The following is a 12,914-nucleotide window of genomic DNA, read 5'->3' as shown; positions in this document are numbered from 1 at the left end:
ATCTTGGCTGAGCAAATCGAAGTACATCCCGTTAGGTTCTAGTCTGGGTATACAAATTATGTATCACTGAAGAAATGCATTCAAGTCACTGAACTAGTCCTCCCGCAGGCCAAGAATGCCCTGGCCCATGCCCTGCAGTCCTCCCGCCACGATTGTGACCTGCTGCGGGAACAGTACGAGGAGGAGCAGGAGGGCAAGGCCGAGCTGCAGAGGGCGCTGTCCAAGGCCAACAGTGAGGTGGCCCAGTGGAGGACCAAATACGAGACGGACGCCATCCAGCGCACGGAGGAGTTGGAGGAGGCCAAGTACGTGCTGTGATCACTGGGGGAGGAAAATTACATGGTTTCTAGCTGCACAACCCAGCAACTCCCAGAAACAGGATGATGATGATGTCGATGATGGTAACATGACAGTAATAGCAGACGCTAAATTTATGGAGCGCATACTATGTGTCAAGTACTATATATACACATTACCTCATTTAGTTTTAATAGCAACATCATGTTTTACCCCTATGTTACAGACTAGGAAATAGGCTATGAGAGGTTACCCACTAACCCAAGGGTACATGATTAAATCCAGATATCCTGATTCCAGAGCCCACCTTCTTTAGTATTGCAGTAGGAAGACACAGCTCTTCAAACCCATGCTGGAGGCTACCAAACTGTACATAATGTCCAGGGTTGGTCTAAATAAAATAAACCCTTAGTCTGTGTATAGACCACAGAAGACCTTCAAGTAGATCTTCTTGGGCTTCTGGATGAAAGGCTTTTCTGTACCACTAGGATGTAGAGTTAGCACTCAATGGGGAATGAAGAATGTGGGCAATTCAAAAGGAAAAAAGAAAACTTGCCTTGCTTAAACTGTCCTGATTTATCCATCAATTTCTCTCTCTGGTGAGAACTTCAAATACATATTAACAGAAACTATTTTTCTCTAAGGAAAAAGTACATAAAATGAAATGGAAAGTCAGAAAGCAAATGAGTATGCTCAGTACATTTCTGCCCAGTAAAATATCTAGTTAGCCTCAAATTCTTTTTGGGATGAGATGAGATATATACATCAATCAATAAAATTGTCCTGAATAATCATTTTCTGCGACCAGACTCAATCGCAAGTCCTGAAAATCCTGAATTACTTCTGTGGAAAGACACGTACAATGGAGCACCAGCAGCAGCTTCTAAGGGCTGAACCCAGGGGCTCACCACTTCGGACCTCTTCATGAAGGACCGATCAAAAAAGCAGCTCTGGCTGCCACAGCTTGGATAACCATATGTTCTCTGCCATTATAAAAGCAGGCCTGCTTCTATAATGTTATCGCTTGCCCCGGTTCCAGACCACTCTCCTTAACTGCCTGGCTAACGTTTCAGGAAGAAGCTGGCCCAGCGTCTGCAAGAAGCCGAGGAGCACGTAGAAGCCGTGAACGCAAAATGTGCTTCTCTAGAAAAGACGAAGCAGCGGCTCCAGAACGAGGTAGAGGACCTCATGCTGGACGTGGAGAGAACAAACGCGGCCTGTGCCGCCCTGGACAAGAAGCAGAGGAACTTCGACAAGGTGGCCCGCCCTGCTTAAACTTCATCGATGTTTACTTGGTCTCCCTTACTCCTTGCAGAAGCTGACAATTTGGTGCTTTTCAGGTCCTGGCGGAATGGAAACAGAAATACGAGGAAACTCAGGCTGAACTTGAGGCCTCCCAGAAGGAAGCCCGAGCGCTCAGCACTGAGCTGTTCAAGGTCAAGAATGCCTACGAGGAATCCCTGGATCATGTGGAAACCCTAAAGCGAGAGAACAAGAACTTGCAGCGTGAGTGCTCTTGAACTTCTGTACTTCCAACAGCCTGGCAAGACCCTTGCAATGTTGCATGAGTCTGACTGCTCCTCCCGTCTGTTCACCCACAGAGGAGATTTCTGACCTCACTGAGCAGATTGCTGAGGGAGGGAAGCAAATCCATGAATTGGAGAAAATAAAGAAGCAAGTGGAACAAGAGAAATGTGACATTCAGGCTGCCTTAGAGGAAGCAGAGGTACATATTATTCTGCTAAGGGGGAAAATCAAAGACATGGGTGAAAACACTCAAAGTGGGCGATGGACCCATTATTACAGCACTTGGGAGAATATGAACTTGTACAGCCTTTATGAAGGATGATTTGGCAATAGTCAGCAAAAGCCTTAAAAATATAATACTCTGACCCATAAATTCTATAAGAATCTACCTCAGGAAAATTCTCTTAAATGGAAGTAAATCTTTAAGCACAAAGATTTCCAATCCCAGAACAAGACGAAGCTAACTATGGAACATTCATATGATGCAATTGTATCCAATCACTAAATATAATTAATGTGGGGAAGTATTTATGGTGGACAATAATTTTAAAGCAAGGACACATGTGGATATACACTATAATTTTCATCATATAAAAATATATGCATAAGTAGAAAGAAAGACTAAAAAATATGTACCATATTAAAATGGTCATCTTTGGGTAGGGCGCACAATAGGAATTTCCCCCTTTTTTTATATATTGCCCCATGTTCTACAGTGAATATATATATTCTGTAATCAGAAAAATGTTTTTAAATTGAGAATTTCTACAAACATCTTAATGTATAAAACAGACTGAGGGTTCATTTTTCCTACATGAATTTAAAAGTAAGTTCTGTTAGTACTCGCATGAGTAATACTTACACAGCACTTAATACTTTACAAAGCACCATTATTACAGAGCTGCCCTATATAATCTGACTGAATAAACAACAACAAAAAAAATGATTTACCTAGCAGGTTGCTGGAACTGTTACGTTGTACTTTGTAAAATCAGACAAACTAATGTTAAGAGTTTAGCTCACAAGGCAATACACTCCCAATATTTAAGTTATTTTAATTATTAATTGATCATTATAATTAATTGATCATAATAATTGATCATTATTAATTGATCACTATTTTTGCTAAGGCATCTCTTGAACATGAAGAGGGAAAGATCCTGCGCATCCAGCTGGAGTTGAACCAAGTCAAGTCTGAGGTCGACAGGAAAATTGCTGAGAAGGATGAGGAAATTGACCAGCTGAAGAGAAACCACATCAGGGTTGTGGAGTCGATGCAGAGCACCCTGGATGCGGAGATCAGGAGCAGGAATGATGCCATCAGGCTCAAGAAGAAGATGGAGGGAGACCTCAATGAGATGGAAATCCAGCTGAACCATGCCAACCGCGTGGCTGCAGAGAGTTTGAGGAACTACAGGAACACCCAAGGCATCCTGAAGGTAAACGGGTCCACATCAACAGCTAAGTCAGGGAAGTGACCTGTCCTCCATTCAGCAAAACATCTTTGTGCTAAAAAAACCAGTTTTTTTTTCTTTTAACAAATTATACAGCTCACAGTATGGAGATAGCTAAATTAAATATGCACAGAATATATTTTTACAGAAATGCTATATAAAAGAACAAACAGAAGCCCAGAGATAAGCTTTGAGATGGGAGAGAGTACAAGACTTTGGTACCAATAAGCCTGAGCCTGAGCCTTGGTTGTGTTACTTACTGGTTGCCTGATTTTAAGCCAATGATTTAACCTCTCAGAACCTCTCTGCTGTTTCTACAAATTAAGAATGAAACTACCCTCTTCATAGGGTTCCTGTGAGAATCAAATGAGATAACAGATGTCAAGTACTAAGGAGAGCATATGGAAAATACTCTCTAAGTGACAGACATTAGTTATTCACACATGAAAAAATAACCAGTTAATGGCATAAATAGAATGAGACTCGGTCTCCTGATCATTCTCACTCACCTAAGCTGGTGACATCACCATTTTCACACTCAAATGACAGGCCTGTCACTTCCTGCTCTTGGCACCAGTACATTCTGCCAGTTCACCTCCTGGGATGTTCTCATCCTCTTCAGAGTGTCTAAGGCTTTTTTTTTTTTAACTTAACAGGATACCCAGCTGCACCTAGATGACGCCCTGCGGGGCCAGGAGGACCTGAAGGAGCAGCTGGCCATGGTGGAGCGCAGAGCCAACCTGCTGCAGGCTGAGATCGAGGAGCTTCGGGCCACTCTGGAGCAGACAGAGAGGAGCAGGAAAATCGCAGAACAGGAGCTCCTGGATGCCAGTGAGCGCGTCCAGCTCCTGCACACCCAGGTAAGACCTCCACATCAGACAAATGCAGATGTATGCTGAGTGATGGATCAGAATTATAGCAGAAAAATGTTCCATTTTTATAAATATATGTATATAAAAAAGGATGGGGGATATGCTCTAAAATATTAACTGCAGTTATCTTGGAATGGTGAGACAATAGGCAATTTTTTGGTGTGTGTTCCTACATGTCTCTTTTTTTTAAGATTTTCTAATATCTAAAAGGAGAGTTTTATTTTAAAAAATCTTTATAGAGTTTTGACTCTTAGATCCTGAAAACCATGACTTAGAATAAACTTGAATAAAGATGATTTGTTAACTCCGGAATCCAAAAATATGCCACACAGTGTTTCTCGTCAGGAGTCCTTCTGCATTTAGCACTGTTTTGTTTATTGTATGGGAGTCCTGCAGGATATTGCTGATTTGCCTGGACATTAAATGCAGTAGCATCGGGTGGTCATTTTAACAAGCAAAAACACCTACCTCCAAATGTTTCCAAATACACACTGAGGCAGTGCTGATTCCCTTTGAGAAGCACTGGGTTAAATTTTTAATAAAATGTTTTCCTAAGACTAATTCAGTATTCCCCTGGGGAGCAAACCATGAAAGTTATCAGAGAATAGATCCTTTCTCAACTGAAAAACTCCCAATGCCAGGCACTCACAAAAAAAAAAATCAATTACTTTCTTCTATTTCCAACCTTTTGAGGATATAACACTAGTAATGTCTGATTGAAATATAATTGAAAGAACAATTAATTAATATAGGCATTCTTAAATCTCAAAAGTCCTCATGCATAAATTAGACAGACACTGGGGTAGTGGGAGGGGGCTGTTCCAATCTTTCAAATAATTAATATTTTGCAGTGAACAAAATTTAAAGTTGAGTAAACTGTTGCTGTCAGGTCCCCTGCACAAGCCAACAAGTAAGACATCTGTAAAATCCCACATTGGCAAACAAGTCTTATCACTTTCCATTGACTACTTTTAACAGAACACCAGCCTGATCAACACCAAGAAGAAATTGGAAAATGACGTTTCACAACTCCAGAGTGAAGTGGAAGAAGTCATTCAAGAATCACGCAATGCAGAAGAGAAGGCCAAGAAGGCCATCACTGATGTGAGCAAGCTAAGCATTGGTTTTACTGACACAGGTGTGTTACCTGCCATTACCAGGTTTCCTTATTGTCTTGATGCATTTACTAAATAGGCGGCCATGATGGCCGAGGAGCTGAAGAAGGAGCAGGACACCAGCGCCCACCTGGAGCGCATGAAGAAGAACATGGAACAGACGGTGAAGGACCTGCAGCACCGTCTGGACGAGGCTGAGCAGCTGGCCCTGAAGGGCGGGAAGAAGCAGATCCAGAAACTGGAGGCCAGGGTGGGTCTCACAATCTCTCTGAATCTGGGAAGGGGAAAAGGACACTCCCTCTCTTTTTCTCTCTCCCTATATATTAAAGCCCAGCTTTGTCCTGAGGCTGAAGGCATTCAGCCAAAATATCTTCAGCAGGTCGTGAGCTAATTAATATCCCCTAAGACTAGCTATATACGTATCTTTCTTGGTTGTAGGTACGTGAGCTTGAAGGAGAGGTTGAAAATGAGCAGAAACGTAATGCTGAGGCTGTTAAAGGTTTGCGGAAACACGAGAGAAGAGTAAAGGAACTCACCTACCAGGTAAAGGGAAAAATTTTCTAGAACATCCAGACTTCCTGCCCAAAGGGAAACTGACAATCTGTTTAACTATTTACGTGGTGCTCACAGACAAATCCGCCTGAACTCAGTATATAAATATAAGGGGCAAATGATAAAAATGCTTGTCTCAGACCCTTTTCTAAGTTAGGAGGGTCATGGAAGACTTTAGAAAATTGTGTATCAGAGAAAACAATACAGGTTTTAAAGCCAGATAAACAGGGTATTAATCCTAATTTGGCCCTTCTTAATTTTTGAACTTGGGTAGGTTACTGAACACTCTAAACCTTAGTTTCATTCCCTATAAAAGAGAGTAACAGCATGTACTCTTCAGAGTAGGGAGGCGAGAATCAGAGAAGATGTGCAGAATTCCCTAACACAGTGCCTGCACAGTGTGGACATTTAGCAAGAATGGCTAGTTAATACTACGGAGGAAGGCTCAAGGTTGACCAAGTTTACCCGAGGTCCACCTACCACCATACCAAAGTGGTTTACTTTATCTCCTGAGAGAGACTCATTCCATTGTACTGAATGCAGACTGTTTTTCCACACCCCCAGACTGAGGAAGACCGCAAGAATGTTCTCAGGCTGCAGGACTTGGTAGATAAATTACAAGCGAAGGTGAAATCATACAAGAGACAAGCTGAGGAGGCTGTGAGTACCTTTAAGCCCTTGAGGGAGGATGAAAACTTCTTTTGGGGTAGAAATATATTAAGAGAATGTGTCAATGAGAAAACAAGCAAAATAAGAATATACCAGTAATATTTTTTATTGTTTTGTTTTGAATTTAAATTCAATTAATATACCACTCATATTGTATGATATTATAAACATGAACTTACCCCCAAATCCTGATTACAGAATAGGACTTAAGAGGAGATATTTTTATTATTGGGCATTTTGTAAGAGTTGGGGGAATAAAGCAAAGTTCCAAATAACCCACCTTGATAGCGGCAAAGACTACATCATCACAACTGTAGTCCACGATAAATACTCCTCTCCCTCTAGAAATGTACAAGACCAAGTGTTCTTAAGAGCCAAACATAAATCTTTACCCCAGCTGATTCGTTCCTGACACTACCAGTATCATCAGGGGCTCATCTCTCCACATGTACTGTAGCAGATAAGAACATGCTGGAAGATTCTCCAGCCTCACTTTTCCTGATGTTCCCCACTCTTCCAGACACAATGTGGTAGGTTGGAAGTAGACAGGAAGTTAGGAGAGGAAAGAAGGAAGGGAGGAGCTCAAGTGGTAATAAGTAAAACCAACAGATGCATGCATCTTCTCAGACCCATTTTTCCCACTTTTTCCCTTTCTCTGTATGCCAGAGTCAAAATATATGACCAAAAAATTGCTAGGTGAGGTTGTCTCAAGGTTGAAACTTGACCTTGCATTTACTTACTAAACTCTGTCAGGGCACATGGCTCTCTTCCTTCTTTCTATCCAGTCCATGCAGCAGAAACAGATTTCACGTACACATGGCTTTGACAGACTAAGGCAGTCCTTCCACTTCAAAAGTGTTTCTTCTTTCATTCTTTAGAGTGAAAAAAATACACACCTGAAGTGACAAGTTCTGTTCAGATTTGAAGTCAGACATGCGAAACAGACCATAAGGACATATCTGAGTTGAGGAAATAATCTTATTTGGTGACAAGTGCAGTGAGAATCACTAAGTCTAATTCTCACAATTTTATCTTTCCTCTCAGGAGGAACAATCCAACACTAATCTTGCTAAATTCCGCAAGCTCCAACACGAGCTGGAGGAGGCCGAGGAGCGGGCTGACATTGCCGAGTCCCAGGTCAACAAGCTGCGGGTGAAGAGCCGGGAGGTCCACACGAAAATCAGTGCAGAGTGAACACATCTGCCTGATGCTGTCAAGAGGCTGAAGAAATGCACAAAATGTGCTATTCTGGGCCACTGATGATGTTCACTTTTCTCTTAATGTTGAGTAAATAAAAACTGGAGCAAGCTCATACTCATTTTTTTCATTTACAAACTTATTTACTCTCAAATACAGTTCTCACCTACTTTTTAATACTATATATGGTCTTACAGAGCATTCAGTATTTTGTACCTCCATCACCACCCAGCATCACCTTTCCCACCCCTACCACACGCCCGCAACACACACACAAACACACATATAAGTATCTTTTACTGGACTTGATTTTATTAAATCTCTCTAGATTGTTATAAATCACTAAGGAAAACACTCCCTAAGTCTCCTTCTCCAGACAGGACCTCTTCATTGATCCACTCCACAAGTAGTTACTGAGCATCTACTCCATGCCAGGCACTATTCTATGATCTGTGGGTATAGCAGTGAGCAAAGAGAGTTCCTGCCCTCTGGAAACTTAAATTCTATGAGGGCAAAAAGGCAACCAATGAATAAGAAAGCATGTAATATGTCAAATGATAATTGCTAGTGGAAAATAAAGAAGCAGGGCTGGACTCCCTGTGAGGAGTCTGCATCTCCCTCTCCCTCTGTCCCACTCAGGCACATGCAGGCACACTATCTCTCTAATTAAAATCTTAAAAGAAAAAAAAAAAAAAAAGACATTTGCGCAGAGACCTGCAGGAACCAAGAGAATAAGCCAAGTGAGTATGTGAGGTCAGAATACTTCCAGGCTGAGGGAAAAACAGAAAATGCACAGGCCCTGAGGTAGGGGCAAGTTGACATGTCTCAGGGGCTGGAGGAGAATGAGCAAGATAGAGTTATAACATAAGAGAGGAACCAGGGGCCTAATCACGTAAGGTCTGAGGGCCTTTCCACAGCCTTGAGTCTTTACAGTGAGATGCCAAAGCTTTGGAGGGTTTAAAGTAGAGAAGATATATTAACACACATTTTTTAAAAATTACTCTGGCTGCTATGTTGAGAAAAGGACTGCAGGCGGCAAAGATGGAAACTGGGAGACTAGCTGGGAGCCTACAGTAAAATAAAAGATAACAAATGACAGTAGCTCAAACTGGAAAAACAGTGCTGGGAAATGATGAGCGTGCAGGATACTAGGTGAATTATGAAGGCAGCACACAAGGACTTTCTGACCAAGTGAATGAGGAAGTCAAAGAGAAAGACGGGGGAACTTGAGAAATGTGGGACAAAGGATAAAACAAGAAAGAAACGGTACAGTGCAAACATTAGGAGTTTGGTCTCCAGAAAGAGGGGAGTCAGTACAGCAAAAACGGTGACCTAGGCAAAGACCGTATTTTATGTCCCTCTTCCAGCATCTATGCCCCCCAGTTACCAACGCTGTTAGCTTCAGTCTTTTACAGTATAAACTGTATAGCCCATGATCTCAAATCTAAGATTACTAACAAAATTTAAAATGAAAAAAATTTCAAAATAAATAAAATAAATTTTGTTAAGGAAAATTTTAGATCAATGAGAAAACCAAAACTACCCCAATTACAAAAACATCTAGGAGTAAACATGAGAGTAAATATTTGTGACTCTGGTTTTGGCAAATATTTCTCAGCTACAACACCAAAAGCACAAGCCAGGAAAGAAAAAATTGATAAACTGGATTTCACCATAATATAGTTGCTGCTCTTTTTTTTAAATATTTTATTTATTTGATAAAAATCACTGGTAGGCAGAGAGGCGGGGGGGCTTGATCCCAGGACTCTGGGATCATGACCTGAGCGAAAGGCAGAGGCTTTAACCCACTGAGCCACCGAGGTGCCCCTAGTTGCTGCGCTTTGAAAACACTGTTGAAGAGGATGAAAAGACAAGCCACAGACTGAAAATATTTGCAAATTACTTTCCTGATAAAGGACTAGTAACCAGAAGACTGGAAAAAGTCTAAAAATTCAGTAAGAAGAAAACAGCCCAATTCCTAAAGAGGCAAAAGATTTAAATAAACATTTCACCACCTCATACCTGACAGAAGGACAAGCAAGAAACGAGTGTTGGCAAGGATGTGGGGAAAAAAGGGAGCCCTCGTGCACTGGTAAGTGGGAATCCAAACTGGTGCAGCCACCATGAAAATAGTACAGACTTTTCTCAAGTATTTGTAAACAGGACTACCCTACAATCCAGCGATTCCACTTCTGAGTATTTACCTGAAAAAAACTGAAAACACTAAGTTGAAAAGATACATGCACTCCCTCCCAGCCCATGTTCACTGCACCATTATTTACAGTAGCCAAAGTGTAATAAGCAGTCTTCCATGCTGTGACATCCCTTATCTTCAATTTTTGCAATGAAGTCACAAAGAATGTCCCTTTTTTTAAGGGTTTATTTATTTATTTGACAGAAAGAGAGATCACAAGCAGGCAGAGAGGCAGGCGGGGGGTGGGGGGGCCCGCGGGGAGGCCGACCCCCCGCTGAGCAGAGAGCCCAAGCGGGGCTCCATCCCAGGACCCTGAGATCATGACCTGAGCTGAAGGCAGAGGCTTAACCCACTGAGCCACCCAGGCGCCCCAAAAATGTCCTTTTTTGCAGAAATGTATGATGGCTTCATCAGTATTTTTAAGGGCCTTCCTAATCCTTTAACACTGAACTCATTCTTGTGGAGCATTACTGGGTCATCATCATTTCCAGTTCCTCACTCGTCTGCTTGAGACTTGCTCTCCCTCTGCCCCTTCCTTCCCCTCTCCCATTTCCTCCCTCCCCCGCCACGTAAATAAATTCTTTTTAGAAAAATCATCATGTGGAAGAAGGGTTAATACCACAAGAAACTTTTCATTATCTCTTAAATTTTAAAGGCAGGCCACAAAATCCTGTCTATTGGCTGATATCCCAGCTGTGTATGGATTTAACAACTTGGTTTAAAAAGTTGTGTCTAGGGGTGCCTGGGAAGCTCAGTGGGTTAAAGCCTCTGCCTTCCACTCGGGTCATGATCCCAGAGTCCTGGGGTGGAGACCCTCATCTGGCTCTCTGCTCAGCCTGGTTCCCCCACTCTCTCTCTCTGCCTGCCTCTCTGCCTGCTTGTGATCTGTCAAATAAATAAATAAAATCTTAAAAAAAATAAAAATAAAAAGTTGTGTCTATGTTTACAAACACGGTGGGAGAAATGCAAAAGAACTTACCCCAAAATTTAGGTAAACTCTATGCTAAAATTTCAGGAGAGATCTAAAATTTTCCTTTGCGGTTTGATCCTACATTTCAGTCTATAACGTAAGCACTAGTTGTGGGAAATTTTCTTAGGAGAAATTTTTTTAAGTGTATTTTTTTTTAATTTTTTATAAACATATATTTTTATCCCCAGGGGTACAGGGCTGTGAATCACCAGGTTTACACACTTCACAGCACTCACCAAAGCACATACCCTCCCCAATGTCCATAATCCCACCCCCTTCTCCCAAAGCCCCTCCCCCATAAGTGTATTGATTTAAGCAATCTCTACACCCAAGGTGAGGGTCGAATTCACGACCCTGAGCACCAGGAGCCCCACGCTCTAACGACTGAACCAGCCAGGAGCCCCGCTTTGGAATTGTTTTAAAGGCATATATATATATATATATATATATATATATATATATTTTTTTTTTTTTTTTTTTTTTTTTTTAAGAAAAAATAAAAATGACCCGTTCCTCGGGGACATTTCACACCCTCCTCTCATCAAAGACGTGGATATAACCGACTGCAGAAAGGTGAAGCAGGAGAGGGTCATTTGATGGAGGAGCCCATCAGCACAGCTGCTAAAAGCCTCTGCAAGCTTTCAGCGGGCGGGGATTAACATTCCAGAGCCAACACAGCAGCTGTCAGGGAGCAAACCCAAGTTCTGCCTCCTGGCCCTGGCTGGGGTTTGGGCCCATGTTACACATACCAGTGTCCCCGGCCACCTTCAGGGCGGCCTTCACGGGTCACATTTTCCTAAGTGGGAAGCCCAAGAATCATCCGTGGGCAGATGGCAAGAAAATTACTTAAGGCTGGAATTTGGCAGCCCGATCCCTCCCTCCTGGCTCCCAGGGCCGCCACCAAGACGCTGCTTCCGGAGCCCACAAGGAGAAAGCAAGCCTGTCCGGTGGGGAAGGTGAGAAATTAGGAAAACCAGTCCCTCCTTGGGGAAAGCCCCCAGGAAAGGGCTTCTCTTGGCTTACAGCAGCCCGACCTTCCTAGGAGGGTAGGCTGTGTTCCCACCCCGTCTCCCAGAAACTAGGGTTCGAGGCGCGCTCTCAGGGAGACGGAGGTCCTAGGTTCAAAGGTTCGAAGCCCAAGGTCTCGAGCCAGGAGAGGAGGCGGGAAGAGCGCAGATGGGAACGGGGGAAGGGAGGTGCCTTCGAGCAACAGAATCTTACTGTTTCTCAGGACTCGGAGAAACCACGCCGTGGACACCCACAGAGCGGAACCCAAACAGGACGAGGCACGCCGCAGCACGCGACTCGCGAGATTTCACCACACGCCACGTGCAATCTGGCGGCTCGAGAAGTTTCCAGAATCATTCCTCTGGCCCCGCCTTCAAATTCGCTCCCCAGTCCCACTTCCGTCCCCTCCCCGCCACACTGCCTCGGGGGGCTATTCTCTGTCACCTCCAGCGCGAACAGGTCGAATAGGTCCTGGGGTCGCGGAGGCGCAAACGCCACCCGCCTCACAAACCCCGACACACGCACACTTACCCTCCAGGTCTCGTCAGCGCCTCCCACTGGGTCCCAACCGGTGGCGACGGGTCACTTCCGGTCTTCCCCCCATCACCACCACCACCACAACTCCTCCCATGATGCTCTGGGGGCACACCGGAAGTGACCCCTCCCCTCTCTGGGCATGGAAACACTGTTTCTTTCTAACAGATCAGCGTGGCCCTCAGAGCCCAGGGGAGGGGTGTTTTCCCAGGTTTTCAGAGCGGTGGCGCATCCATCCCCATTATAAACTGAAAACCAGCTTTTTATCCCCAATACCTGCCACAGCGTTTTCATGAGCCGAATTCTTTTCTGTTGGGCAGGATGAAGCAGAGATGCTCATAGGCCCAACACTCGGAACACAATAAAGAGGAATAAACCGCCGTTATGATAACAGCTGACATTTAAAACCCAAAGTCCTTACCTTTGCTTGCAGGGCTCTAAGCCATCTGGCCCCTGGCCACCTCTTCCGCTTCATTCCCTCAATGGCTGGCTCCCTTCGCCCCTGCCCTATTGGCCTTTCTTCCC

At 43.6% G+C, this 12,914-nt stretch overlaps 1 protein-coding gene and 1 long non-coding RNA gene across 2 annotated transcripts in view; one reads left to right on the top strand and one right to left on the bottom strand.

The window, feature by feature from the left end:
* Window positions 1-7,818, top strand: part of MYH8 (myosin heavy chain 8) — a 28,972-nt gene extending 21,154 nt beyond the window's left edge. The window contains exons 29-39 of the mRNA XM_032320456.1: window positions 109-305; window positions 1,371-1,554; window positions 1,638-1,803; window positions 1,899-2,023; window positions 2,955-3,263; window positions 3,935-4,138; window positions 5,129-5,254; window positions 5,345-5,515; window positions 5,704-5,808; window positions 6,382-6,477; window positions 7,531-7,818. Of these exons, the coding sequence (XP_032176347.1) occupies window positions 109-305; window positions 1,371-1,554; window positions 1,638-1,803; window positions 1,899-2,023; window positions 2,955-3,263; window positions 3,935-4,138; window positions 5,129-5,254; window positions 5,345-5,515; window positions 5,704-5,808; window positions 6,382-6,477; window positions 7,531-7,680 (1,833 nt within the window). The 3' untranslated portion in view covers window positions 7,681-7,818. The remainder of the gene's footprint in view (window positions 1-108; window positions 306-1,370; window positions 1,555-1,637; window positions 1,804-1,898; window positions 2,024-2,954; window positions 3,264-3,934; window positions 4,139-5,128; window positions 5,255-5,344; window positions 5,516-5,703; window positions 5,809-6,381; window positions 6,478-7,530) is intronic.
* LOC116577374 overlaps window positions 1-12,411 on the bottom strand; it is a 35,854-nt gene extending 23,443 nt beyond the window's left edge. Inside the window, exon 1 of the long non-coding RNA XR_004280496.1 lies at window positions 12,387-12,411. This is a non-coding gene — a long non-coding RNA (uncharacterized LOC116577374). The remainder of the gene's footprint in view (window positions 1-12,386) is intronic.
* Window positions 12,412-12,914: the final 503 nt, after the last annotated feature.

The sequence above is a fragment of the Mustela erminea genome, chromosome 18, assembly GCF_009829155.1.
Source record: "Mustela erminea isolate mMusErm1 chromosome 18, mMusErm1.Pri, whole genome shotgun sequence".
NCBI lineage: Eukaryota > Metazoa > Chordata > Mammalia > Carnivora > Mustelidae > Mustela > Mustela erminea.
This window is presented reverse-complemented; position numbering and strand designations above follow the sequence as displayed.